The sequence below is a fragment of the Meles meles genome, chromosome 6 (assembly GCF_922984935.1).
Source record: "Meles meles chromosome 6, mMelMel3.1 paternal haplotype, whole genome shotgun sequence".
NCBI classification, from domain to species: Eukaryota; Metazoa; Chordata; class Mammalia; order Carnivora; family Mustelidae; genus Meles; species Meles meles.
This window is the reverse complement of record NC_060071.1, coordinates 1,244,835-1,271,872: the sequence shown is the minus strand read 5'-3', so window position 1 is coordinate 1,271,872 and position 27,038 is coordinate 1,244,835. Positions and strand designations below refer to the sequence as shown.

Below are 27,038 nucleotides of genomic sequence, written 5' to 3'. Positions count from 1 at the left end.
GGCCACGGGGGGACCAGACCGTGCGCAGCGGAGCCCCTGCGGGTCGCGCCCAGCGCAGCGGAGCGAGCGGCGCCCACGGCGTGGAAGCCACCGGGCCACGCGGCTCCAAGCCACCCCCTCACAAGTGTGGGTGCGGGGCACACAGAGGCCACACAGCGGGGGCAGGCGCTCCACGCCCCGCGTGTTTGGAGATGCGTCTGATGGTCAGCACCGGCTGGGCTTAGGGGTGCCGTGGGCCGCGAGGGGGCCGAGGCCAGGGCTGCTGGAAGCCCCCGGCGAGGCGCCAGGCCGGCCCCCCAGCAGAGGACCGTGGCTCCCGCGGCATCAGCGCTGACCCCGAGAAGCGGGCAGAAGGGTTTCGAGTTTCGAGTCGGGCTCCGAAGGCTCACTGTGCTCCGTTCCTCATCCTGACGCGGCCATAATGACCTGGAGGCCGGGCTCTGGGCCGCGGGGTCCACCTGCCCTGCAAACGCACCTACTTTTCCCAAACAGCGACTGCGGCATCCCTGTGGGCTCGCGGGGCCCCGGGAGGCCGAGCTGGCGGCTGCTTTTCCTTGGTCAGCATCTTTCTAAAAGGAGTTTAAGAAACAGTTTAAATCATGAGCTTCTCGGTGGGCGTTAAAACTGGGCGGACTGGATGAAAAGTGGCAGACGTGAAATGCATCACCGGAGCACAATGTCCGAGCGGCCCCGCAGGAACTAGGTGGGCCACCGTGTGCCCCGAGATGGCCCTTCAGCTGTGATCTTGCCAGGATGCGCCTCTCTCCGCTGCTTCGCTCTGACCGGCCCTCACCCGGGCCCGCCCTGCGACAGGACCTGGGGCTGCGGGGCAGGGGGCCTGTGGGGCTGCCCAGAGGTGGGGGAGAGGGGCAGGCGCCAGTCAGGGCTCCGGCCGGAGAGGCCCAGAGTTGTTGGGGTGGGCAGGCCTGAGGCCGTGGTGTGGACGCCGCAGCAGGGTGGGCCAGGAAAGAGACAGGCTGACGGGGAGGGGAACAGCATTTGACCTGCTGAGACTTTCTAGAAACAGAACCACGTGCATACGTATAAGGTTTGCTTCTTAATATACATGTTGAAGACAATTTTTAAGCATTATGTAAATGCCTTTATTTCCCAAAGAAAGAAAATCCGTTGCGTTTTTGTGAAATCAGGTAACGCTTACTCCAGACAGACAGTGGGGTCTTTCCAACACAGCGACAGGACGCGTCCCTTCCTGAGCACCGTGGGCGGTGCGGTGGGGTCCGTGGACGCACACACATGAGCGTGGACATGGGAACCGACCTGCGCTTCTCTGGTGGGAGGCCTGGGGTAGAACCAGGGAACCGCATCTCCCACAGGTGCCAGGGCCACGGGTCCCGGACCGCACCTGCCGGCAGCGCCCTGCCCTGGACAGCTCCGGCGAGAGGGGCGCACACTCGAAAATCCACGTGTAACTTTGGACTCCCGAGCCTCAGCTCGGACAGCCTTCCCGGTAACATTGTCAACACGCAATCTGCTCGTTAACTGGTTTATAGACCCTACCCTACACTAGAGCAAGCTGGAGAGAAGAAAACGCTTCAGAAGATCACAAGGAGAATTCAGAAAATCACGCCATTCTGTGTTTATCGAGGAAACCTGCGGGTAGCGGCCGTGGGGTTGGAACCCAGGCCGTGCCGGGCCCACTGTGCCACGGGAGACCTTGGTACCCTCCGTGCTGGCATTTTAGGCCACGATTGCAAGCCTTTGCTGACGCCTTCTTATGGCCTCTAAGAAAGCTGTGCTTTGTGTTTCTTTACTCTTTCCATGATTTTTTACTCTCTACATCAATCTCTAATGCAGTTCTTTTAGCCTGGCGTCTGCAGTTACGAGTTTTCAGGCCAGTTTCCAGCCTTTGCTCAAAAGTTGTTTGAAAAACAGCCCGTGGTTTTGTTTGTTTGTTTGTTTGTTTTAATTTTGTTTATTTATTTGACAGACAGAGATCACAAGTAGGCAGAGAGGCAGGCAGAGAGAGAAGAGGAAGCAGGCTCACTGCTGAGCAGAGAGCCCTACGCGGGGCTGGATCCCAGGACCCCGGGATCATGACCTGAGCCGAAGGCAGAGGCTTTAACCCACTGAGCCACCCAGGCACCCCCAGCCCATGGTTTTTATCTTTCAGCGAGTGCACGATCTGGTTAGAGGCCTTTACCTGAGAGTGAACAGTAGGGAGGAAGTCCCTCCTCTCCTGGCACCAACCTCCTGCAAGGGGCAGGGGGCCCACGGCAGATGGGCACTTGCCGTCGAGGTCTCACTGACGCTGGCCCAGACCGCGGCTGCCTGAGCGGTTCTCCTGGCCTCCAGGAGCGACACTGCCTCTTGCAGGTGTTGGAGGATCCGAGAGGGGTTCGTGCACAGCGTCTTGCCCGAGCTGTGCGTGCAGCCCTGCATGGAGCGAGACGCCAACGGAAGAGCCAAGGCCCGGAGACGCCCGGGAGAACGGAACCCACACCGGACGTGGACGGCACGCTTCCCTCCTCCTCTGCGAGGCCAGCGTCATTCCAGCGCCCGAAGCAAAATCTGTCTCGTGTCAGATCTCAGAGACCAGGAACATCGCCAGGTTGGATCCGGGAATACATCGCGACCGAATGGGACTTACCCCAGAAGGCAGGGACGGTTCGACAAAGAGAAGCCGTCCACGCCTTCCCGTTTTCTCACTGATTCAAGTTAGAGATCACGGTGAGCCTATCTGGGGATGCGTCCTGTGCGCGGCTGGCTCCCTCCCCGGGCTCTGGTCTCCAGCAGGAGCAGGCGGAGGTCTTCCCCTCCTCGCGCCCGGGCTGCAGGAGGAACGGGCTGGCAGTGGTTGCCTTGCGGTCATCAGCAGGACCTTCCCTGTCCCCCCTCTGTGCCCTGGGTGCACAAGGAACGGAAGGCGGATGCTTCCCTTGCCGTCGTGACAACCCCAGCCAGCACGTGGCCGGAGGGAACGTTCTGGACTGCGCTCACTTCGTCACAGTGGCACCTCGTGGAACCTGCTTTGCACCTTCGTGCTTTCTAGTCTCCAGAGATGCCCCACGAGGCTGGAGCTCAGAGAGGTTGCGGGGTGTACTCGCGGGCACGCAGCCGTCGTGTGGGCTGCAGTTTCAGCCCAGCTCTGTTTCCTTTTAAGCTCCGTGCTTCCCCACCACCCTGCTCAGTAGCAGGCTGGGACCCCATCCCCTTACCCCCCAGCCTCTGCCTCTGCGCATGGCCGCAAGGGTCTGGATGTGCACTCCGCCTCGCCCCCGCACGGCTGGAGAACCTTCCCTTGACCGTGAGCCCCACTATGAAGCAGCCCCCGGCACATGGACTGCCTGGCCCTCCTGCCTCCGACCAGAGAGTCGCTGCGCCACTTAGCAGAAGACATTCCCTCACAAAGCTTTCCCTGGATTTGCTTCCAGACTGAGCAGTCCGGCCCCCTTGGAAACCTGATGCTAACTTGATAGTTGCCGGAGCTGCAGAAGGACTGTTTCCGGGCTGGCGGGTTCCTGGAGGTTGCTGCGGGGCAGGGAGGGTTCACGGTGAGCACCCCCGCCCCCAGCAGGGGAAGAAAGATCTTCGGAGTAAACACGTGCGGGAGGTTTTGGTTCACCCGGACAGTAAGCTCGCAGACCGGGGCTGGTTCCTGCGGTGGGAACCACGCCCAGCTCTCCCCCCACCCCCGGCCCGGCGCTGGCACCACAGGCGTTGCCGGGGACCAGAGGCATCCCGCGGGGGGCCAGGTGGCTTGTACATCGATGCCCGCTCTGACCGACGGGCTCTGACCGACAGGCAGGGGCTGCTTGCCGTCCTGGGTTGAGCGGGATGGTGAGACTGGGGAGGGCAGCATGCCACCATGGAGTAGTCGTGTCTGCCCCGGAGGGAAGGTGGGTAACAGGCCATAGACGGACCGAGTGTGGGGCAGGAGTGCAGGGACCTACCCTGGACTGGCCTTGGGGGTCACACTGCTTTCTGGGCTCAGGGAGCACCAGGCGGAATGAGCACGTTGCAGGTGTGCTCTGCCGACAGGTCACCGCCTCTCCCTCCAGTGTTTTTCCCACCCTGCCATCCTCAGCAGGTGTCTCCTACTCTGTTTTCACGTCTTCTCTTGGCTGTCACATCCCTGGCCACCACATGCCCCACCATAGGCTTAAGTCCCTGCTTGTGTGTTCCCAGGGCCCCCTGCTGCCCTTTGTGGGACCCGTCACACTTAATAATAACTTGCCCTGTGTCTGGGTCCTTCTTGCTGTGGGTGGGATCAGGGTCATCACGGACAGCTGCCCCAGCTCCACACTGCACAATTCAGGGACGCTATTCGCATGGGCCAGGGATCAGCACAGTTTTTCTGTAGAGGACCAGACGGGAGATACTTACGACGTTGTGGGCCATGTGGTCTGTGCTGAAACGAAGCAGTCACAGGCAACCCTTGAAAGAAGGCGGGTGACCGTGCTCCGATGAAACTTCACTATGGATGCTAAAACATGAATGTCGCGTATGTTCACGTACGATGAAATGTTCTTTTGTTCTTTTCCAAACCGTTTCGAGATGCAAAACTGTCTCTGAGCTTGCAGACTGTACAAGATCAGGGCGCGGCCGCCACCTTGGAGGGAAGAGTTCAGTGTTAGGGAGTTGCCAGTTTCACCAAAAATATTCTATAAACGTAATATAGTTCCAGCCAAAGTGCCGCTCAGCTCGATGACCTTGAAGTTCCACTGAAGGAACAAATACATATAAGTAGGTAACAGTGTTTCGGAGCCAGAACAATGAAAGAAACACGCCACACTTCAATTACATTGTTATAAAAGTTTACTAATATATTAAAAGGAATGAAAACAGCCTGAGGGTTGTGCGAGAAAGTAAGATGGAAAGTCTAAAAGCAGACCTAAGACTGTAAGAAGTCATAAGGGTGAGAAGCAGCGGAGAAAAGCGGCAGAAACGCAGGCGTGTGTGATGGATGCCGTCGACTGACCTCTCCGGGGAGGACCGCGCGTCTCGCTCCAGCTGACTGCCGTTGAGCACTTTATGTAAAAATTAAAGGTAAAACAGGTGAGCTTGCGTGCAGAAGCAGAGGACAGAAAGAAAGGATATGCCTCGCGGGGCAAAATGGGGAAATTCCAAAAAGTAAAAAGTTAGAACAGCCAACCCACGACCAGTGGTACGATCGCTGAGCCGACGTGTCTACAACGTGTCTGTTACGTTGTCGCTTACTCCGCAGGGCTATCTAAAATTGAGAAGAGACGCACTAATGACTGGACGTGGCTACAGAATTCCCAAAAGGACGAATCTGGACGGGCGATATGTAGAGAAAATGTTCGGTGAACATAACCGTGATATTTTTTTAAAAGCAAATCAAATCAAAATGAGATCATTTTATTTTCTTAGGAGATCGGTGACGATGGTAGCTTCTGCATCAGTCACAAGGTTACTGGTGAAATTCTCTGTTTGTACCTTAAAAAGGAGGCTTCGTCAACCGTATTCTTATAGTCCCAGCTTACGATGTTCCTGTCATGCTACTGCAGTCCCCCATGCAGTGTTGGAATTTAAGAAAGTTCATTTCCTCCCCGATGCCTCCTGAGAAGTTCCCGCCTGGAGGTGCCTGGGAACGACTCCCTGAGTGTTGTTGGGGCCGTGCTCAGGGTAGCCCAGAGCTGCCTGGCTTCCTCAAGAACCCCTGAAAGCCCCCTGATGCCCAGTCTCCCCTCCCAGATCGGATACTCTTCCCCTTGGGCATTCTCACACACCACTTGGGTCAGTCTCTTGCTTTTAAACTGTCCGAGTGGTCTTCACACGTGGCCGCCAGTGCTCTTGGGATTGGTGTGCATTTGCTCACTCAACAGACGAGTCAGGGGCCACAAGACAGAACCTAGCCCTGTCAGAAGTCACTCTGTAGGGGACCTGAAATTGAAAAGGCCTTCAGCCATGTGGGGTGGCCCTGGTCAGGGAATTAGCTGTCTCCACACTGGGGGACCATCTGGCAGGACTTCAGGGAGAAGACCGTCCAGTCTCCAGACCGAGAGGACGCAGGCTCAGAGTGGAGCTCAGAATGTTTCCTCCACGTGGAATCTTGTTCGCATTCTCTCTGGCGCCGTCTTCCTTCCATCCCACATGTCTGGCCGACGTAACTGAGTGACAGGCTTTGCTGTCCAGCCTGGAGGTGTCATCTGTGTGTCTCTCCCCCCAACTCTCCCCTGAGCTTTCCCCTCTTCTCCCCCTGGGGTCTCGGGGCCCATCCGTGCACGAGGGAGATCCCCCGCTCTGCTGCCCACAGGCCCGTGCCCCCTGACACCTTCCAACCCTGCCCATTCTTGTGGTTCTGAGGCTCATATGGCACCAGGAGGGGGGACAGCCCAGGGGCTGGTGGGGAGCGTGAAGACAGAGGCTTCGAGGCTCAGGCTGCCCCACCCCTTCCTTTTGGGGCTTCACTTTTCCTATCTAAGAATAAGGTGCACAACCAGATTCCCCAGTCTGGTTCAAGGCAAGCCCCAGACCCACGGGGGGCACCCCCAGGTCTCCAGGTGGTAGGGGCTGGGGTGGTGAGTGGCAGCAGAGAAGGACCAACTGACAGGGAGGGGCTTGCCGGAAGGGACAGGAAGCCCCCTTGTCCTCAGAGGGTGAGCTGTGGGAGCAGACGGGCTGCTCTGGGGCCAGCTGCCCAGGGAGCAGGGGGTGGGAAGGGGGAACCGGCATGCCTGCCTGGGGAGCGCGCATTCCCCGGGCACTCTAGGTGTGCCAGAGCCGGAGCTGGGGGGACGCTAGGTTTTCCCCTTCCCCGATTGTCGCACAGAGCGGGGTGGGCAGCTAGTGTTCACGGAGCGCCCACTACGCCCCGGGCGCAGACGTCATCCCATTGCTTGCAGGCGTTACCTCCCCTCCCTATTTTGTGCAGAAAGATCTGCGGCTCAGAAAGGCACAGCAGCTCGATCGAGGCCGCACAGCCAGGGTCAGGACATGGGCAGAGCGCGGCCCCACATCGTGTGGGTCTGAGACCGCGGCCCTCTATGCACGTCGTCAGTGGCCTTTACTCCGTGCTCTCCAGAGCCCTGGGCTCCTCTGGGCTCCCCCAGGGTCGCTCCCACATCCAAGAACTTGGGGAACACAGGGAGGTTGGTGGCCTCTGACTAGGGAGCTCTGCTTGGGGCCGTCTTGCAACTTTCCTTGTAACAAAGGGACCTGCGTACACGTCCATCCCTGGGCCCCCCAAGCAATACAGGCCATGCTGATGGGCTTTCCCTGGGGGCTGCGTGGAGGAAGCGGCTTGTTACTGGCGTCTGGCCGGCCCCTGGCTGCTGGCTTGGGGTGGGGGCCTCCTGCAGGGGCAGGAAATCCCTGGGACGCAGCTCACCCTGTGTTTCCCCGCAGCGAGACCATCATGTTCCTGCACCAGATCTTCTACCAAGGCCTGAAGGCCCGCATCTCAAGCTGGCCCACGCTGGTCCTGGGTGAGTAGCCCGCCCCGCAGTGCCCCTTCCCGGGGCTGCCCTCTCCCATCCTTCGGGAGAGCAGTGGTGGCCCCTTACCAGCCCCCCGAATCCCTCAGGGGGAGAAGGGGAAACACACGTTGGCAAAAAACGTATTTCTAGGAGGAAGCAATATATTTTTACTTATCTACTTTTCCCTCTTAAAAATAATATCGATGTACCCGTTTGAGAAAATCTGAGAATCCAGAAAAGTAGAAGAGGTTTAAAAATATCAATCATGGTCCTTCCTCCAAAGATAACTGCCATAAACATCTCAGTGTGTTTTCTTCCAACTTTTTTCTATGCATAGATTTGGATTTTTTCCCCCATTTTACATAATTCCAAACATACTGCATTTAGATTTTGAATCTTGCTGTGGGGTGTTGTTTTTTTTTTTATTTATTTCCTTTTTTTTTTTTAAATTCACTTGACAGCACGACTGTTTTTGTTACCCTGGACGCATGCTTTTTGATGACTGCGTAGTTCTCCACATCCCACTTCTTGTGACTGGAAATAATCCTCTCTGTGTGTGACATTTCCTCCTGTTTACAGAGCATTTCCTTGGGATAGGTTTCCAGAAGTAGAATTTCTGGAACGAAGAGCTTCTCTGCCCTTGGGCTCTGGAGGCCTGGGGGGGGGGCATTTTGTTTGTTTTTCTCACTTCAGAGACCCCCACTTTCCCCAAGGTCAGAATACGAGCACCCCTGGGAAGACGGGGCTGCCCCTTGGGGCGGTGGACAGACCCACCCAGGAGCTCTCCTTCCGAGTCTGCTTTTCTTTCTTAGTGGGATGTGCAAGCCGTGGGGTCCGAGTTGAAGGGAGAGTTTGGGGAGACTGGTTGGGCCCTGGGGGGCAGAAAGCAGGAGGACCATGGGGCTGCAGAGCTGGGGAGGTCTGGAAGGACGGGCAGAGGGACAGAGGGACAGATGGGTGAAGGACCAAACTCAGGAGGGTGTGAGGTGCGGTGGGAAGCCTGGGATGGGGAGTCCGGAGACCTGGTTCCAGGCCCACTGTGGACCCACCTTGTGACCTCAGGGTCACAGGGGGGACAGTCTGGGTAGGAGGCCTCTTGTGGGCCCGCCATGTGACCTGGTGAGGGAGCCAGAACAGGGGCATTGGGGTCACCACACAGTTACAGCGGGGTGGGGGGCGGATCATGGACCCCTCGGGAACTCTGGAGCTGGGCCGGCCCCTCCCAGGTGCTGTGCTTTGAGGCTGGGGGCCGCCTTTTCACTCCTGCTTGGGCCAGTCACCCCGTGGGGTGTGACCTGGGCTGGAGGCAGCCTCCCTCCGCGGGGAGGGGTTCCCGGCAGGAAGGACCCAGATGGGGAGCCGTCCAAGGGTCTGCATCTTGGAGGGGCGGGGGCCACCGCAGTGCGCTCTGCACCGGCTCTCCGGGGCCCCCTGAGACATGGGGCCAGACTGGTCGGGCGTCTCTGCAAGTGTGATTCTGCTGGGACCCGCCCTCTGGCCCTGGAGGGGGCAGGGGTGCCGGAGCCCTCCGCACCGCCCCGCGGGGCTCCCCAGGACCGGGGCTCAGCGGGGGGCGGGGCGGGGGGGGCGGCGTGCGGCCCGCTGAGCCCCGCCCCCTTGCAGCGGACCTGTTCGACATCCTGCTGCCCATGCTGAACATCTACCAGGAGTTCGTGCGCAACCACCAGTACAGCCTGCAGATCCTGGCGCACTGCAAGCAGAACCGCGACTTCGACAAGCTGCTCAAGCACTACGAGGCCAAGCCCGACTGCGAGGAGCGCACCCTGGAGACCTTCCTCACCTACCCCATGTTCCAGGTGGCGCCCCGCCCCGCCCCGGCCGGGTGTCGGGGGCCCAGGGGAGCAGGAGCGGGGAGGGCCGGTCCCCTGCGCCGCGCGGCGACCCTGGTCCTGAGGCCCCCCGCCCCCCCCCTGCCCCTGCGGCACCCAGCCTCCGGCTCCTCTGGGCTCCGGTCCCCGATGGGCCCCCACCAGGCTCAGAGGGCGCCCGTTGCCCTCCTGCTCCTGGGGTCCTCGCAGCTGACGGTCGTTCTCGGCCTCCCCCTCTCTCTTCCTGTCCTCCTGTGCGGCTGCTCTGTTCCTCTGTCTCCACTCCTGCCTCTGTTCCTCTGTCCATCTCTGTCCCTGCCTCTGTCCCTCCCCATCCTCCCCCTCCGTCTGTCCCCATCCCTGTCCCCCCGCCCCGCCCCAGATTCCCAGGTACATCCTGACGCTGCATGAGCTCCTGGCGCACACCCCTCACGAGCACGTGGAGCGCAACAGCCTGGACTACGCCAAGTCCAAACTGGAGGAGCTGTCCAGGTGAGCCCGACCCCCGGCGAACCCGACCCCCAGGCTGACCTGGCGAACCTGACCTCTGGCCACACACCACCCCCCCAGTAGCCAGGCCAGGGCCAAGGATGCCCCGCTGGGAGTTTCAGCCCCAGGTCGTGACAGCTGGCGTGTCCAGGGTAGGAACTGGAGGCAGGGCTCAGCCCACGGCAGCAGGAAGGGGAGACCCCGCAGGCGGGGGTTCATGGCCCCGGGCAGGATCATGTGGCTAGTGTGTCCCTGGCACAGAGCGTCCAGAGAAGTGCGCTCACGGGTGTTCCCATTCCTTGGTCCTCCAGTGCGGCCCTGTCCTCCCCCATGGCTCTGCATGCCCAAGGTTATGGTCAGCAGCCTGTGGTGTCAGTGGGGACACAAGCTGGGGGCCTCCAGTCAGGGCCCCTCACCTGCCCCTCCCAGTCTCCGGAGCCTGGGATGGGGGGCAGGGGAGCCTTCTCTCTGCAGGCGCAGCAGCCAAGAGGTCCGGGGGAGGAGCGGGCTGTACGTCCAGGACCCTGGGGGAGAGGGATCAGGTCTCAGGCCAAACGGCTGGGCACCTAGGGGCCGCCCAGCACCCGTGGTGACACCCTGAACAGGAGATGATGGTGGCCGGTGACAGACGGCGGCTGTGGGGTGAGGGGGGAGCTCAGATTCCCGGGCATTTTGAAGGTGGAACAGGCAGGAGTCTCCGGCTGCTTGGCTGGAGGGACAAGGCTGGAGGGGGTGTGGCAGGTCCTGGGCTGAGCTGCCAGGAGGCTGGAGGAAGGTGCAGGAGGGGCAGCGTGGAGAGACGTCCTTCCTGTTCCGTGGACCAGAGAGGGACCGCGGTGGCAGAGACAGCGGGAGGGGAGCAGGGCATGAGAGTCCAGAGGTCAGAGGAGCGACATGCCTGGGGTCAACACAAGCCCAGGGAGACCACCCAGGGGCTCCACACTGTGGGGGCAGACGTGCGGAGAGGCCTTGTGCCAGAGACGGGCTGCCGGAAGCTGCGAAGGAGGTTTGGCCCGCAGGGTATGGAGCCTGGCACAGCCCTGCCCAGGGCCCTAAGAGGCTTCCTGGGGCCTGTGAGAGGCCGCGGGTCAGGCAACGGCTCCCCCAGAGCAGAGGCGGGACCCGGGACCAGGGCGGGGCGAAGGGGTTAGCAGGGGCATGAGTGCAGATTCACAGAACCTCGGTCCTTCTGAGTCGCTGGCGGCCGAGTCCTGCCCCCTCTCCCCAGGGAGAAGCCCTGGCGCCCCTGTGAGGCAGGGATGCTCTCTTTCACCGTGGGGCGCCCTGTTCTGGTGCACTCAAGGGTGCAGGGGGGCACACGTGGGTCCAGGGGCTCAGCCTGAGACCCCGATTCCCATCCCCCAGGGTCCGCCCACCCCATCACCTGCCCCTGCCCCAGCTGGAGGCCCTAGTGCACAGCAGGGAGCTTTCCCGTCTCTGCGCAACCAGCCCGTCCCCCCTCCCTGCCCAGGGGCCCCCGGAGAGCTTCAGGCCCCCGGCTGTGTTCACAAACACCCTACCTCCCGGGGAATGTGCTCCACCCGCCTCTGGGCCTGCCCCGTCCTCCTCACCCCTACCTGCCCGGCTCCCAGCTCCGTCGTGTGCGTGAGCCCCCATCCGCGCGCGGCTTGGGACCCCAAGGCAGTCCCCGGCCCGGGACTCAGTGGTCTGCGCAGCTGCGTGTCTCCCAGCAAATCCAGGCTCACGGCTTCACGACCGACCACCCTCCTGGCGGGAACCTCGCCCTCGGCAGGAGGGATGGGTCCCGTCCCCTGCGGCTGCTTCCCGGGTCCCACGTCCCTCCAAGAGGCAGGCTGGGGCTAGGCTGTGAGGACAGACGGCGCCGCCGGGGGTGCCGAGGCCCATCCAGAAGCCCGGGTCGGGTCCCACTGCCGGAAGAAACAACAGATAAAAATACTTTCTAAGTTACGACCCGCCGATCGCTGTCCTTCACGGAGTCGCCTGCCACGCGCCAGACACAGGCCAGTGCCTGAAACCCGTGATGTGCCCACCTCGTGCGGTCCTCCAGGTGGGGAGACGGGGGCCAGGGACGTCCGGCAAGGGCTCGGCACGCTGACTGCCCCGCGCACGCCCAGCCTGACCGGTGTCCCTCCCGGTGTCCTGGGGTTTGACGGGGTAACGTCCCTGCGGGAACTGCCAGCCCGTAAGTCGCAGAATCAGCCTCTCCTGGAGCAGGCGGGCACTTCTTCCAGACCCGCCACAACGTCACTCCTCCCCTTCCCGACCCTGGACATACCCGGCCTTTCCCCCCACGCCCGCCCGATGCTTGCTTGAAAGCGGGTAGATGGCGCCACCTGCTGGAGGGGAGGGGCGTTGCGGCAGTCCGGACAGGACAGCGTGGTCTTGTCTCAGATCAGTGACCTGCTGTGTCCTGCTTCCCTCCCAGACATAACAGAACTGTCTTTCCCTGAGCCACCTCCAGCGCTCCTAAATTTAGCCGTTGCACGGGGAAACGACCCTATAAAGAGCATTCTAGGGAAACAAACAGCAAGTGCAAAGACCCTGAGGCAGGGCCGAGCTGGCCTGGTCTGTGGGTGGAAACAAAGCCGTAGTGGACTGAGGGAAAGAGTAATGGACAAAGGGCGTTTGCTGAGCTCCCCTCTTCCTCCCTGTTCTGCCATTCTGTGGCACATGGCTCAGACTCGGATCAGACAGACCTGCTTCCTCACTGCAAACCTCCATTTCTTTTTCCCGGAAACGAGGACACCTGCTTCCTTGGGTTTCCAGAAGACGATGTGACCATGCCTGCCTGTAGAGGTGCGGCACACGGGGCCCTCGATTCATGACTGCAGGCTCCCGGCCAGGCTTTCTCGCTGGGTCTGGCCAGAGACTTGGCGTCCCCTCCTCCTGCCCAACCGATTCCCGTCCCCGCAGGATAATGCACGACGAAGTGAGCGAGACAGAGAACATCCGGAAAAACCTTGCCATCGAGCGAATGATCATCGAAGGCTGCGAGATCCTGCTGGACACCAGCCAGACTTTTGTGAGACAAGGTACACCCCCACCCGGGCACAGGTGGCCCTGCAGCAGGGGCAGGCTGCCCCCGGGACCCCTCCAGAGGGCGTGCCTGCAGGGGGTCCCGGGGCACTGGAGGGCCGTGGGCGTTGCATCCACACGTGGACACTGTGGGCCTCACCGTGTCCTTCCCTCCAGAGGGAGACACGTTTCTCCCTAGACGTCCAGCGTGTCTGCCGTGTGTCCTAGCAAACACTGACCCGTGCTTTTTGGGGAGAGAGTAAGGCACAGAGGACGGGGATAGATACAGACTGTTGGGTCACAACCCTTTCCGGCAGAAGCAGTGTGGCTCAGTCCCTCTGTCCTCTGCTCATCGTCCTTGGCCACTTGCGGAGCCGCGTCCGGGAGGCCCAGTCCCAGGGAGGGCCGGGGAGACGCTGGCTGCCCACGTGGGGATGCGGGAGCTTCCATGCCCCTGAAGGTTCCACCATCCAGAGCCCACATTCTGTGGGCTGCAGCTTCTGCTTACACGCCCAGAGGTCCTCTGTCCGGCCCGTCCAGCCCTGGGACTCTCCGAGCAGAAGAGAGACCCCGCCCCAGCCCGGTCGGTGGGTTTGCACACATCCCCAGCTCAGAGTCTTGCTCCGAGCCCCCGTGTGGCCCCTGTGCCCTTCCCCAGGCTCAGCCTGCTCCCCCGAGCCGCACAGGGCCCACGCTGGACACGCCCAAAGGATGACCCCTCGTGGCACAGGCAGTGTCCCTGCAGGCTAGGAATCCACTCTGTTCCCCAAGCAGGGTGTTTCCTTCCCTCCCTCGGGGCTGTGCTGGACCTGGAACCAGGCAGGGGGATCCAGAAAGCCCTTTCTCACTCGTTAGACACGTGCCTCATTCGTGCCAGGCCAACACCAGGCTGCAGGGACACCCTGAGATGAGACCTGCCCCACCTTCTGGAAGCAGACTGCAGGGAGAAGGGGCCGTGAGGAGACAGACGCAGGGCGGAGGTCCAGGCCACGGTGGACGCGGGCGGGGGCAGAGCAGGCAGGGGAGTCAGGGAGGGCTTCTTGGAGGGGTAGGACGTGGGAGTTCACGGCCGGAGAGGAAGGGCTTTCCCACCAGGGAGCAGCTCTCGGAGCCACGGTCGTGAGCTAGAGCTAGGGCGGCCGAGGCGGGACACGGTGCAGGGGAGGCGCGCGCGTGCCTGACCCCAAAGGCCGTGAGCAGGTGGGAACGGAGGCGTGTGGTGGGGCCAGAGCCGGGGCGCAGGGGTCTTCCTTCCCGGGGTCTGCTCCCAGCACAGGGCGTCTGGGATGGGGCCCATCTGGCTCTGCGGCCTGTGAGCCGTGTCTGATCGGTGATGTCCGCGTGGCTCGGGCCCCAGGGCCGTGTCGGTGCTGATCCGTCTGGGCCCCCGGCCCCACGTGTGCTGCCCCCTAGGCCTCAGCCCAGCCCCGCGCGCCTGCCACATGGCCCCTGCCCTGGAGGGCTCCTCCGCCTGCCAGGGCTCTGGCGGGGGCACTGGGGGGTCCTGCAGGGAGCCGTGTGCCTCCACTGTCTGGCTGGCAGGGCAGAGGGAACAGCGCCCGGGGTGCGAACCTGCTGCCAGGAGCCGGGACTCACCGGTCCCGGCGCTGGGACCCGCGGCAGCTGCCGCGCCGGCCAGAGGGGAGCGTGGCTCCGGGAGCAGGGCTCAGGGTGCGTCCTCCGCCCACAGGCTCCCTCATCCAGGTGCCCATGTCCGAGAAGGGCAAGATCACGCGGGGCCGCCTGGGCTCCCTTTCCCTGAAGAAGGAAGGCGAGCGGCAGTGCTTCCTGTTCTCCAAGCACCTCATCATCTGCACCAGGGGCTCCGGGGGGAAGCTGCACCTGACCAAGGTAGGGGCCGCGCAGCTGGGCTCACAGAGGCTGACCCGGGGCCCGGCCAGTGGGCCAGGGCGTCAGAGACACGGGCGAGCACGTGCGTGCACCGACTCCACGGCGGGCTGGAGTGAGCTGGCCGCAGGCGGGTTTTCTAGGGAGATCGTGGAGAGTGGGAGGGTGAGCAGTGTCGGGACCCCCCCAGGACCCCCACAGGAGCCCCAACACCTGGTACCAGAGCAGAGAAGCCAGGAGGTCCAGTGGGAGCCCTGAGGGGTACCCCTGTGTGTGCGCGTGGGCACGGCTGCGGGGGAGGGGCCGACCGAGGCCGAGCAGCACAGCACCCCTTCCCTCCCTCGGGAGGTGCTGACGCAGCTGCTCCCAGGCCTTCACCGGCACGACGGCGCAGGCACAAGAGCCCTGGGCACAGCCGGGGCTCACACACAGGGCCGGCCCCACGCGAGCCCCACACACTCAGCTGACTGGCCCATCCGGAAAGGGAAGGGGAACACTTACCCAGCAGGGGAGACGCTGTGATCCCGAAGCTGGCTTTCCCGGGGCGAGGCGTCTCCGTGGCCCTCCGGGTGAGAGGAGCCCTGCGATTTCCCCAAACGCGGGAAACTCGGCTGCGTCATGTGTGACTGGAGGGAACGCATCCCACCTTCCCCCGACAATGAGATGGTCAAAAAGGAAAAAAGCAAAGAGGGATCGGCACCTCCAGCCCCTCCTGCTCCTTCACAGACCGCAGGGCCTTGGCTCGTGCTGTCCAGGTCTTTCCTGGAGAACCGCCTTCCTCTCCCGGTACCTGCTCACATGTCACGGGCCGTGAGGTGCCCCTGGGCAGAGTGTCCGGCTCCCCAGCCCAGAATGCTGCTTATCTCGCGGCTCTGAACCCCGTGCCCCGTCTGCGGAGAAGGGTGCCCCTTCTCAGCAGGAGCTCTGCGGGCTCGCAGGCAGCGGGCGGACGGTGCCAAGTCGAGGCCAAGCACGTGTGCCCGTGGGCACAGTCTCCGCGGCAGGCTTGCTTCGGCGGGTGCACCGTCCGAACACCCCGTGGCCTGGAAGGGACCGTAACCTCCCGCGAGCTGCTACGGCGTCCGGCGCTGGCGTCTGGGACGGTCCTGCTCCTGAGGACGTGCGGCCCGGCTGGGGGTGGGCCGCACCGGCGGAAATCCGTTCACAGCAAATGCTGCAGCGTCCACTGAATTCCAGATCGGGCCTTTCCTTACTTCCGAGCTCCGGGCTTCCACGTGAGGCTCTGGCCGGGCGGGGGGGCGTCCCCCAGCAGGCAGCCGGCCGCGGGCAGGCAGAGTGCAGATTTCTGTTCCTGAGTTTTCTCCTAATTGGGCGGCGGCGGGGGCCGTGTCAGCTTCTCACATCCCTCGGCGCGGTGGACGCGAGGCTGCTGCTCGGCCACCCCCGAGCCTCGGTTTACCCAGCGGCACAACAGGACTGGACGCACCTGCTTCCGGGCGCTGCGAGGCTCTGGGGAGCGGGTGCAGAGCGGGCGCGGAGCCCAGGACACGGCAGGAGCTCGGTGGGCGCAGAGCGTGGTCGTTCTTGCCGTCATGAGGGACTTACAGCGACGACGGCTGCGAGCACTTGTGTGGCCACCACAGCGGGCGGGGCGCTCTCCACTGCTCTGTGGGCCCCCACCTCCTGGACCCCCCGCTGAAGTGGACCCTGGGACCCCCCGTCTGACGGGCGGGGGAATCGGGGCATCTTGAAGCCGCCAGTGGCAAAGCAGGGATTCGAACCCACCCGGCCGTCTGGCTCCGGGGCCGATGGTCTGAAACACAGGCGGAGAGACGGCTTCCCGACGCCCAGAGACAGTCCGCGAGAGCGAAGACCCCGGCAGGGTCTGCAGCAAGAAGAGACTGTCGAGCACCGCGGGGCGTGGCAGCGTGTCAAGGCTGGGGGCTCGCCCGAGGCCGCCGAAGTGCAGAACGAGAACGCAGGGTCTGGGGCCCTCTGCGTCCCGGGGACAGCCCGCTGCAAACAGCACGGCCGGCTCTGTGGCCACCAGCCCTTGTGTGACGTGTCCATGCCCGGTGACAAGCTGCCCCCGCCAGGGCTCACGGCGTTCATAGTCTCACCTCGGCTGCTGGCAGGGGGCGGGGGTCTCATGGGGTCACGTCCAGGCCCAGGGGCTGCACCAGTGTTCCCGGGGTGGCCTCCCCACGTGATCCAAGGGACACCTGGAGAGCAGGCAGGAGGTGCAGGCCACCCGAGAAGCAGGCCACCAGCCTGGCCCACACTCAAGGGAGAGGAAAGCCGACCTCACCTTTCCGGGGTGGGTATCGACATCTTCCACCACCCACCACGGTCGTGGCCACGGTTGTCACAGCACCAGGCTTCCACACTCGAGGAAGGGGGGCACTTTCCCAGGCGTCCCTCAGAACAGGCAGCCAGCAAGTGACCGGGCGAGGTCAGGCCTCGAGTATCTCTCCGATCCCAGCACTAGCCGCCAGGTGACAGGGGCACCTTGTGGGCAAGACCCGGATCTCATCGCACCTGTAAAAGCAGAACGGGACCGTGACGCATGCGGTCAATGGTCCCGTGTCCCTACCGGCAACGAGACGGTGTGGCCCAGACTCGGGGGTCCGCACTGTGCAGGCTCAGGGCCGCCCACGCAGCCATCCCTGCCTCTTACATGAGGGAGCTGGGTGAGATGGTCCCCCCCGACCCACTCCACGGGACTTCTTACACAAGGACGACGTCCCTTAGCACGAAAACCACCACACCCACGGGGAACACAACACGGGCACACACGTGTGCGTACGCACGTGCACACCTGTAAGGCTGTGTCCCTCCCCAATCCACGGGGCCATGGATCCCGCGCGTCCCACTGACTCAGGCCGGCCCTGCTGTCTTTCAGAACGGGGTCATCTCCCTCATCGACTGCACCCTGCTGGAGGACCCGGAGAACACGGAAGAAGACGGTAGGACCCCCGCTCACCCTGTCCCATCTGGCTGGGGCAACGGGAGGGTGCTGAGGGGTGGCCGGCAGGTGGGAGCCCCTGTCCACTGTCCTGTTTCCCTCCATGCTGCTGGGCCCCTGGACATGGGCACCCCATTCAGTTTGGGGTCCCAGCTCCTCTGTGGGCATCCCCCATTCACATGTCCACGGGTCCCGCCCACAGTGGCTCCCCTGGGTCCGCCGCTCTGTTCTCCAGTGGGAGACGTGGGGACCCACAGGGTGGCCGCCTGGGCAGGGAGGGTGACTCGTGGGGGAAGGCGGGGGACGGGCCACCTGGTGTGGAGGGCTTCTGCGTGGTTTCCCTCTGTCCTCTGTCCCCCTGCCCTCTGTGGGGGCACCCCAGTGGGACTCTGCATCTTTGCCCTTCCCCAGACCGGGGTTCCTCAGAGCAGGGCTGTGTCTGACCCGTCTCAGATCAGGGGTTTTGCAGAGGGCATGCACCCCCGTCCACACTCACTCACACGTCCCCGGTCGGCCTTTCCTGCCCCCGCCCAGGGAGCCGGGTCACGCGGCCCCCAAGGGAAGGACAAGTACATCATGGGGTCACCCAGAGCACTCTTGGTGCGTGACCTGCTCTAATCCCAGCCATGGCAGGGCCACGGGAAAGCCCCAGCTCAAGCAGAACTGTCGGACCCCACAGCCCTCTTGCCTCCAGGGCCAAGGGAGACCTGGCCCCACGGGACCCCAGTCCACATGCTCACTCGCAGGCACCCCACTTCCCAGAGCGGCCAGCTCCGTCCCGTCCCTGAGCCACCACCCAGCCCAGCACGGAACCCTAAAACTCTCGAGGGTCAGAACCGGAAGGCTGGGGCCCCAGAGACGTCCCGTCCCCTCTGTGCAGGAGGCCGTCTGCAGCGGGGGTGGGAAGGGCACCCTCGGGGTCACGTAGCCAGCAACGGCAGAGCAGGGCCCTACCCCCTTCTGCCCTGCGCGGTACCTGGGCTAACACGGGCGTCCTGGAGGCACCGAGAACTGCTCTCGCTCAGTCTCCGAGAGTCCGCCAAGTTCTCAGGTTGGGAACAGCATCAAAATTACCCAGGACATCGCTCTGGGGGGCTCTGCCCTGAGCTGAATGTCCAGTCTGGCCCATAAACATTGACGATTGGAAATTCCCCTTCAGGCCCTGGGATCACCCGGGGGCAGCGGGCGGGCCCAGCGGGGAGGCCGGTTCTAGTCCTAGCTTCCCCGTGGTGGCTGCCATGTCTCCGGACCTCCTCACTCGGGACCTCAGCTGCCCGTCATGACGGCAGAGGCCGACCTCCCAACCCAGGCTCCCCGGCTCCGCCATTGGGACGGCCTCGCGGGTTTTGAGCTACTTCTCAGTCTTTGCTTGTGTCTGGAGTGGGGGTTCCTCCCCAAGGGGGCAGGGGACGTTCTCCCGGGAGCGAGGGGCCCGGTGCCTTCGCAGTGGGTAAGACGGAGAGGGGGCATGGTTAAGATGTTTCCAGCTCAGGAAGGGCCCAGCTCATTCTGCTGACTCTGTGTTTTGCAACTGGAAGCCAAAGGAGCCAACCAAGACATAGACCACTTGGATTTTAAGATTGGGGTGGAGCCCAAGGATTCCCCGCCTTTCACTGTCATTCTCGTGGCCTCGTCCAGGCAAGAGAAGGCGGCGTGGACCAGTGACATCAGCCAGGTAAGCCGGGTCACCTGTCCCTGGAAGCATGTGGTCCCTTCAAGTCTGAGCTCTTGGAGCCCTAGGGGCAAGGTTCTAACGGAAAGGACGCAAGCCCAGCCCCGGCCAAGGCTGAGGCCAGCCTTCCCCTCCCATGGGCAGAGTCTGGGCAGTCCGGGAACCCCTTGCACTGGGATCATGCCTTACTGTGATTTTTAAAACTCCAGATTCTTGGCCTCCACTGGGCTTCCCACAGCCCTAGTTGTAAGTTTCAGGACAAAGCCGGGGAATCCACCTTTTAGCACGTATGCCCCAGGACATTGGCAAACACAGAAAAGTCTGAGCACCACCCCTGTGGGATGCTGGACTTCACAGAGCTTTGGGACACAGGCAGGGCCTTCCAAGGCCTAGTGTCAGCTATGTGGAGAGAAGGCTTGGCCTCCGTCCTTGACTGCATGCCCGTCAAGGCGGGGCACCCCACTGGGAGCAGCATGCATGGGAAGCATAGGGACCAGTGAGCAGCCCCAGACGGCTGTGGGCTGCTGCGGGACTGGGACACAGACGGAGTCTGGAAGAGGCTGTCTGTGGCCCCGGACAGGACCGGCCTCTCCCCGGGTTAGTGCAGCCCCGTCCCCGTAGGGGAGGAGCCGCTCCGGGCTGTCCGCCTGCAACTGCCCCCTCAGACTGGGTGAGCCTTCCGGGGAGCAGCAGACGGCAGGAGGAGGGGGACGGCCAAGCCGGGGATCCCCGTCGTTTGAGGCCGGAGGCCTGGGGCAGAGGCTCCACTCTGTCAAGTGGTGGGCCCCCACCCCTGGTTCTCACGCCCCACTTCCAGGCTGCCCCGACGGCCCGTTCCCCCAGCCCTCTGGCCTGCCTGCCCGTCTGGAGACACCAGGAGATCGAGGCAGCTCAGGGGAGCACGCAGCGGGTGTCTGCCCCTTCTGTGTGCTAAGACGTGTGCTCAGAGCCCCAGTGTGCTCCGCAGAAAACCAAAAAGCCGGAAACTAGGAAAGAGAGCCGAGGCGAATGGGGGCCCCCGGCCCTCCCCCGGGCCCCCGATGCCTCCGGGGAGCCCCGTCCACAGCCAGGCACCCTGCCTTCCGCTGCTGCCGGGAGAACCAGGGCTGAAGCGAGCCTCTGAGCCGTGGGCTGGAGACGCTGGGCTGGGAAGTGCAAGGAGCGGGAACCTCCCTCACCTCCCTCTGGCAGACCCGCCCCCAAAGAACAGGGCGGGGGTGGGAGGGGCTAGGCCTGTCAGGCGCTGGTCCCTGGCAGACCCAGACCGAGTGGGCCTCCCCCGCCCGGCCAGCTCCCCCGACACACGTGCCCTCGCAACCAGGGGACGCTGAGATGTGCCCGTGGCAGCGATGGGAAGGCTGGGGCAGGGGCGGCGAGGGAAAGGGACCCCCGCAGAGATGTACCTTTCGTTTGGGAGGCACTTCTTATTCAGAGCAGAATGTGGTTTTGAGTTTCTCCGAGGTTGAGGGAAACGTGGGTTCCTGTTCCCCTGGTCCCAGCAGCGCGGCCTCTCCCAGATGGGCTTTCTGACGTGGAAACTGTCCGCAGCCCCAGAGTGTGGCCGTGGGGGGGGGGGGGGGAGGCAGAGGACCCAGGGCGTGGGACCGTGGGCACGGGGTGTGGAAGCCAATGCCGGCCGCAGTGGCCCAACCTGGACCTTCACGCCAGACCCCAGAGGTCATCCGCCGAGCGGCCAGGTCGGGCGCCCCCGTTTGCCGACAACCCAGAAAGGTCGGCTTCATCCCTGCTTCGAAGTCTAGGACGGGAAGGCCCAGGGAGGCGAGTCTCCAAAAGGTCGCCGGGGTCAGAGTTGGGCTCTGACGGGAGTGAGGGGAGGCTGTGGCTGACCACCCCTGCCAGACGATGCTCCAGGGCGAGGACCCGCATCTGGCTGGGCCACTGAGCCGCTCCCTGGGCGCAGCTGCAGTGGGGCCCGGGGTGGCGGCCGCGGCTCTGAACCTGCCCCACCCCCCACCCCCCCGCTTCCAGTGTGTGGATAACATCCGGTGCAACGGGCTGATGATGAACGCGTTCGAGGAGAACTCCAAGGTCACCGTGCCACAGATGATCAAGTAAGTGGTGCCCTACAGCCGGCGGGCTCCCGACCCAGGGACGGCCACGGCCACGGCCACAGCCCGGTGGGCTCGCAACCTGGGGATGGCCATGGCCACGGTCAAAGCCACAGCCACAGCGCAGCAGGCTTGTGACCCAGGGACGGCCACAGCCATGGCCACAGCCTGGTGGGCTTGTGACCTGGGGACAGCCACTGCCCAGCCCAGCAGGCTTGCGTCTGGGGACGGCTACAGCGGGGCACGGGTCTCCAGTCACGGGTCTCCCAGACATACCGGCTGCACCTTCAGGCCTTGGGGCGTCTGTGTTTCTGTTTGTTCTACGCTAACGCGCATTCGGACCAGGGCTCTGGCTTCGTTTTTGTCGTTTGCAAACGTGGATTTGGGAGTCGGCTGTCGGCTGTTCAAGTGGTAATAGGAGTGAAGCTTGATGCCTTTATTTTAGTAACTATTTTTTTCCTCATCACAAAATGAGAGCATTTCAGAAACACGGGCTCAAGGACGGCGGCATCTGTCCGAGCGACCGCAGGGGCAAGGCAGGGCGTCCGTTGAGCCCGTGGTCGGAGCTCCCGGGGTCCCCCAGGCCCGCTGCTTGCCCGCGGTGTGCTCTCCCTGCCTCACCCTCTTTCCTGCCCAGGCCGCGCTCCACATGTGACGGCGGACGGGTCCCTTGGTGTTTCTGAGCTCGGACCCCACACTGTGAGCGGGAGAGGGTGACGCCTCCCCAGGAGGATGTATTTTCTTGTTCGGGGGCAGCAGGAGGTCGCGTGTGTGGTTTTTGTTTCCCGCACAAAGAGCTAGCGTTCTGTGCGTTCCGGGGCGAAGCCGCCCACGACCCATTCTGGAGGCGCACGGAGCGATGGCCAGCATCACCAGGCGCATCCTGAGCCGGCGTCCCCGAGCCGACCGAGCCGGCCTGAGCCCAGGCGGCGGGAGCGGGAACCCGGCTGAATTCTCTCGGTGGCCATGGTGCCGCTGCAGGCGCCTGTCTCTTGGATGCAGCGAGGCCCAGGATGGATTTGTTCGAACGGGAAGACGACAGCCACGTGTGGAATCGCGGTTAAGTGTGAGCCGGGCGCCTGCTCGTTGTCTCTGCCGAGGACGTGTCATCCAAACGACAAAAGTGAGCCAGGCATCCCCTGTGACGGAAAAACAGCGCGTTTTAAATTATGACAGGGACAGAGTGAAGGGAGCGCACATGGCACAGGGACCACACAAGGACCTGCCAGCTGCAGGCTCAGGCAGCAGTGGCCGAGCGCGGCGTCCTGGTCCCGGGAGCGCCGTGGAAGCAGAAGCCATCAGGCATGGTCTCTGCCCTCCCTGACCCTTTGGTGAGAGCAACGCTCGTGGGTCTGAGAGGGTCCGGAGGTGAGAGGTGACGGCCCCTGGCACGGTGGGACGGACGCCGCAGAGAGGACGCCAGAGCCGACCGCGAGGATGAGGGAGGGGAAGGGCGCTCTGGGAGGAGGGAACAGCGTGAACGGAGGTGCAGAGGCAGGAAGGCACAAGCGTTGGGAATGATAATTAGCCCCGGGGACGGCAGGACGGGCAGAGGGGCTGTTGCAGGGGAGGCAACTGGCCTCCACGTCCACTGCCAGACCCGCCCACCCAGACTAAGGTCCCGGAACAGGACGGCTCAAGGACTCCATGAAGGAGCTGAGCCACAGCCCAGCGTGTCTGTTCTGAACACGTGTGAGCAGCCGGGGACGGAGTGGGCGTCACGCTTGGTCACTCGGCATCACTGGCCCCGGCAGCCTTCCCCACCCATGCGTGGCCTGCAGGGACCGGCGGGAGGCCTGACGGGGAGGAAAGCCCCTGGGCTGGCCGCACCCCTGCTGTCCCGGAAGGTGTGCGGCCCCGGGCAGAGGGTAAAGGGCCAGACGGGTGTCGCGGGCTTCCTGAGTAGTGCCTGCTGGGTCCTCCCATCCATGGGTTCGGCGCTTGTACGCTCGCTGAGTTCGTGTGTGTCTGCGTGTCCCACACGCTGCCCCCTCGTCTGTCCTGCTCGCAGCTTCCTGTCACTTTTCATAGCGCGCTTTGGATTTCTTACAGGATCTGCATCGTGAATGACAGGGCGGAGGGGGCAAGAGTCAGACAAGGGTAACGTGACGGGCGAAGGGCTAGGGTCTCCCCAGGCGCCTCTCTGACGGGGAGCACGTGGGCACCGAGGGCCTGGCTGGACGGCCAGTGGACAGGGACCGTCCCTGCATCTGTGCCCACAGCCTCTGAGTCCCTGGCACAGCCCCCACGTGAGACGGACTCAGGAGTGGCCCGATTCGGGGTTTGAAGCCCAAAGATGCACGAAGCCCCTTGCTGCCTCCAGGCACAGTGCGTTCAGGCGCTCTGGCGGGTGGACACGGGCAAGAGGAGCATCTAGCCACGCAGGGAGCTGAGGACTCTTGCTGCGCCCCAGGGCACTACAGCGGCCCCAGCACGTGGCCTCGGGGACGGTGGTCCCGGGGTCGGGGGTGGGGAGCGCCCTGCCTGGAATCATGGCAGCTCAGCCACGCCCGGAGCCATCCCGCAACGGACACCCCTGCAGCACGAGCCCCTGTTGTCCTGACCAGAGCCGCAGTCCAGAATGGGTTCCCACAGGGGACGGAGGCCCTGCGACCAACAGTGGCAGCCGGTTCAGAACAGAGGCCACGGGTGACGGGTGATGTTTCCAGCCTTCTCTGTCCGTCCAGACGCAGACAGAGCCCGGAGAGAAGGTGCTGGGAGCAAACAGCACCAGAGGGGTCTGATGTGAGCGACGCGGTCTGACACGGTCCCCGTGAGCATGCCAGGCCCAGGCTGGACACCCTGGGGTCCAGGTGCTGAAGGTGTCCCCGCTCTGGGGACCGACCAGACCACCACATGGGAGCCCCTGGACCACGGCAGGACACCGCCGACCAGGAGGGCCCCCTCCTGCAGACACGTCTCCTGCCTGGTCTTCTCCCTTGTCCCTTCTTCTGGAGACTCCCGGCACGGAGCCGGTCCCTCTCTGCATCCCCCGTGGGGCTTACGCTTTCCCTCGCCGGCCTCACCCCGTTGCTACTGCCTGTCGGAGCTGGGACACTTTCTCGGGCGTGTGTGGGGCGACCCTCCGCTGGCGTCCAAGCGCGCAGGCCTCTGGCTCCTTTGACGCCATAATCTCGTCTCCGGCGTCCAGGAAACCTCTGTTATCTCAGATGATCCCGTGCTTTCTGAGTCATGGCAGACCCAGAAGCCGAGGTCTTGTAAAGCGTCTGTGTCTTGCGGCAGTTTCCCTGGAAGGGGTCATCCCGCCTGTTTACTCAGAAAGGGCCTTCTGGACGGCAGTGTCTTCCGGGCTCTGTGGCTCCTTCCTCCTCCTGAAAAGGAATCCCTGCTCGCTGACGGCACCCGATAAAGGCGGTCTCCTTTCCCAGGAACATTGTGAACCCCAGGGATGTGTCCAGAGAAGGTCCTGGAAAAACCGCATCGGCGCTCCTGGACAGGAGACCCCCCCCAAGAGAACCCATGACCCCATTCACAACCCACACCTGGTCCCGGAGCCTCACTTTGTTAAGTGTTTGCTAAAGCCTTGTGAGGTAGACCTTCCTGTTTCCACATCACAGACCAGGGAAGGCGGTAAGTCTGGTATCTGATGCCACACGGGACGCGGTGACAGGTGTCCTTCCCACCCGTGCACTCTGACTCCACGCTCACGTCCTTCACCAGACCACGGGTGTGACACCCGTTCTTGCCGTGACAACCTGTAGGAGCTGAATTCCTGCGTCTTCGGGGCTTTTTCCCCGGAAGCTCATTTTGACAAGATTTCCAGGCTTGTCCTTTGTTTGTTCCTTCTGTGTCCGAGCCGCGTGCCAGCGGCACACAAGGGGGACATCAGGAGCCGCGGCCTGCATAGGGAAGCACGGTGGCCCATGTGCGCAGACGAAGGGCAAAGGCAGCTCAAGGAAGGAGACCTGAGGCCCCGAGGGTGAAGTGCCCTCTCCAGGCACCCGCTGAGAGTGGGCACCGTGTCTGACTCCAGGCTGCTCGTGGCCGTTGCACCAACACGGAGACCACAATTCCGAGATTCATGACGTCCAGAGCGAGAGACCACAGCTGCCAAGACAGGCTGGGACTGCCCCGTCAGACCAACAGAACGCCCCTCCTGGGGGCTCCCCACCGGGACAGGGGGGCGCTGCGTGCGGGACAGCAGTCAGAACCGCCAGCCACCGCCACGCCAGGAGAGGCCCCTGACCTCAGGCTCCCCGCTGAGAGGCGTGTGGCCGTGCGAGCCCTGCCATCGGGTCATCAGACCTGTGAGGCCGGGTCAGCTGCCCCTGACACCTGTCCCAGAGGACGGAGGCGTCCCGCCACCAGATCCAACACGGAAGGTCCCAGAAGAGCCAGGTTGCTCTGCTGGGATCCCGCGCCATCTGGAAATCACTCTGGCCCGGGATGCAGGACTCAGGAAGGTCCAGGACCCCTGCCCAGCCCTGAGCATCTCACTGTAGTCCAGTACCTGAGGTCCGGCGATCTTCTGCTGGCTGAAGACTGACCTTCGTACTTTAGTAGGCAGCTGGGGGGCGTCAGGTTGGGCATGACCTCTGCGGAGGCCGGCAGGGTGAAGGGACGGAGCGGCTAAGCAGTCCCCTCTCGCCTCCCGCCCCGCTGGGGGCTCCTCAGCAACGTCCTGGGCTGGAGGGAGGACGTGGCTGGGCTGCTGGTGGAGAAATCACAGGGAAAGAAGGCAGTATGGTTGTCAGAGAACGTGAGAGCCCCGGGGACCAAACTCACTCATGCGGACCTGATTCCTCGTCGGACTCTTTGTTTTGACTTGTGAGCTCATTTTCCGGAGGGATTTATCCATGAAGGTCTTGCAGAGCCTGGCGGGGCAGTGCCCTAGCGGGCCCACAGCCTGGCACCACTCTTCATACGGTTCGGGGGTCCCTGAGCACGATGTGGTACGTGTTTGTGTGCCCAAGCCGTGGGGAGACAAAGGGCATGTTCTCAGGAGCGTCTGTGCCCCGCCCTCCCTTCCCTGGAGCCCGGGCTAACCCAGGACGCTCACCCCTCCCTCCCACAGTGGGTAGAGTTTTCGGGGCCCCCGCCCAGGGCCTCAGCCACCTGTAGGGTTCTCACCCCGACACCCTCCCCCAAGACCCAGGCCTGGCCCTTCCCAGTGGAAACCCGAGGGCTCCGTATGCATAAGCGGCCGATGCCCCAAAGACACGTGAAGCATCCGTGGTCTCCAGATTCCTCTAGGAATGCCCTTAGAGCTCTCTGTTCCCGCTTCGTTTTTCCACGAGATGGAATCCATGTAGCATAAAACTCGGCATTTTTAAGTGTGCGGTTTGGGGCTTCAGCGCATCACTGTGTTGTGCGAACCTCACCGCCGCCTGATTGCAGAATGTCTCCATCACCCCGCAAACGCCCCCTCTGCCGTGTGTTGGCGGTCTGCGCCTCCCCCCTCCCTCCGGCGGCCGGCCGCCTGCTCTCCGTGTCGGTGGACTGGGCTGTTGGGGACGCATCGTAGAAACGAAGTCCCAGGATGTGCGGACTTGGCTCCTGGTTTCCCTCGCTCGGCGTGTCCTGCAGACCCGCGGTGGGGGCCCTTCCCCGAACGCAGCGCCCGCTTCCGGCCGAGCCGCCCTCCGCGCGTGGACGCACCCCGCCGGGCTGTTTCGTGAGCCGCACGCGGACCCCGGGGTCGCCTCTCCCTTGCGGCGTTAGGAATAGCGGTGTCGTGAACGCTGAGGACAGGTCGCCGTCCTCTTAGCCCAGCAACACGCCGTCCGTGGGATTGTTAGGTTTGTCCAGAATTTCTAGGCGGATACGGGGCTGTTGCTGGGAGCCAGA

At 63.3% G+C, this 27,038-nt stretch overlaps 1 protein-coding gene and 1 pseudogene across 3 annotated transcripts in view; both read left to right on the top strand.

Annotated features, from left to right (window-relative positions):
* Positions 1-27,038, top strand: part of RASGRF1 (Ras protein specific guanine nucleotide releasing factor 1) — a 90,583-nt gene that overhangs the window by 34,753 nt on the left and 28,792 nt on the right. For all 3 annotated transcript variants that reach the window (XM_046009571.1, XM_046009569.1, XM_046009570.1), the window contains exons 6-13: positions 7,330-7,409; positions 9,024-9,217; positions 9,612-9,721; positions 12,614-12,732; positions 14,406-14,566; positions 17,427-17,490; positions 19,028-19,164; positions 21,151-21,233. In XM_046009571.1, coding sequence (XP_045865527.1) covers positions 7,330-7,409; positions 9,024-9,217; positions 9,612-9,721; positions 12,614-12,732; positions 14,406-14,566; positions 17,427-17,490; positions 19,028-19,164; positions 21,151-21,233 — 948 coding nt within the window. The remainder of the gene's footprint in view (positions 1-7,329; positions 7,410-9,023; positions 9,218-9,611; positions 9,722-12,613; positions 12,733-14,405; positions 14,567-17,426; positions 17,491-19,027; positions 19,165-21,150; positions 21,234-27,038) is intronic.
* On the top strand, positions 15,057-15,209 carry LOC123945140 (annotated as a pseudogene).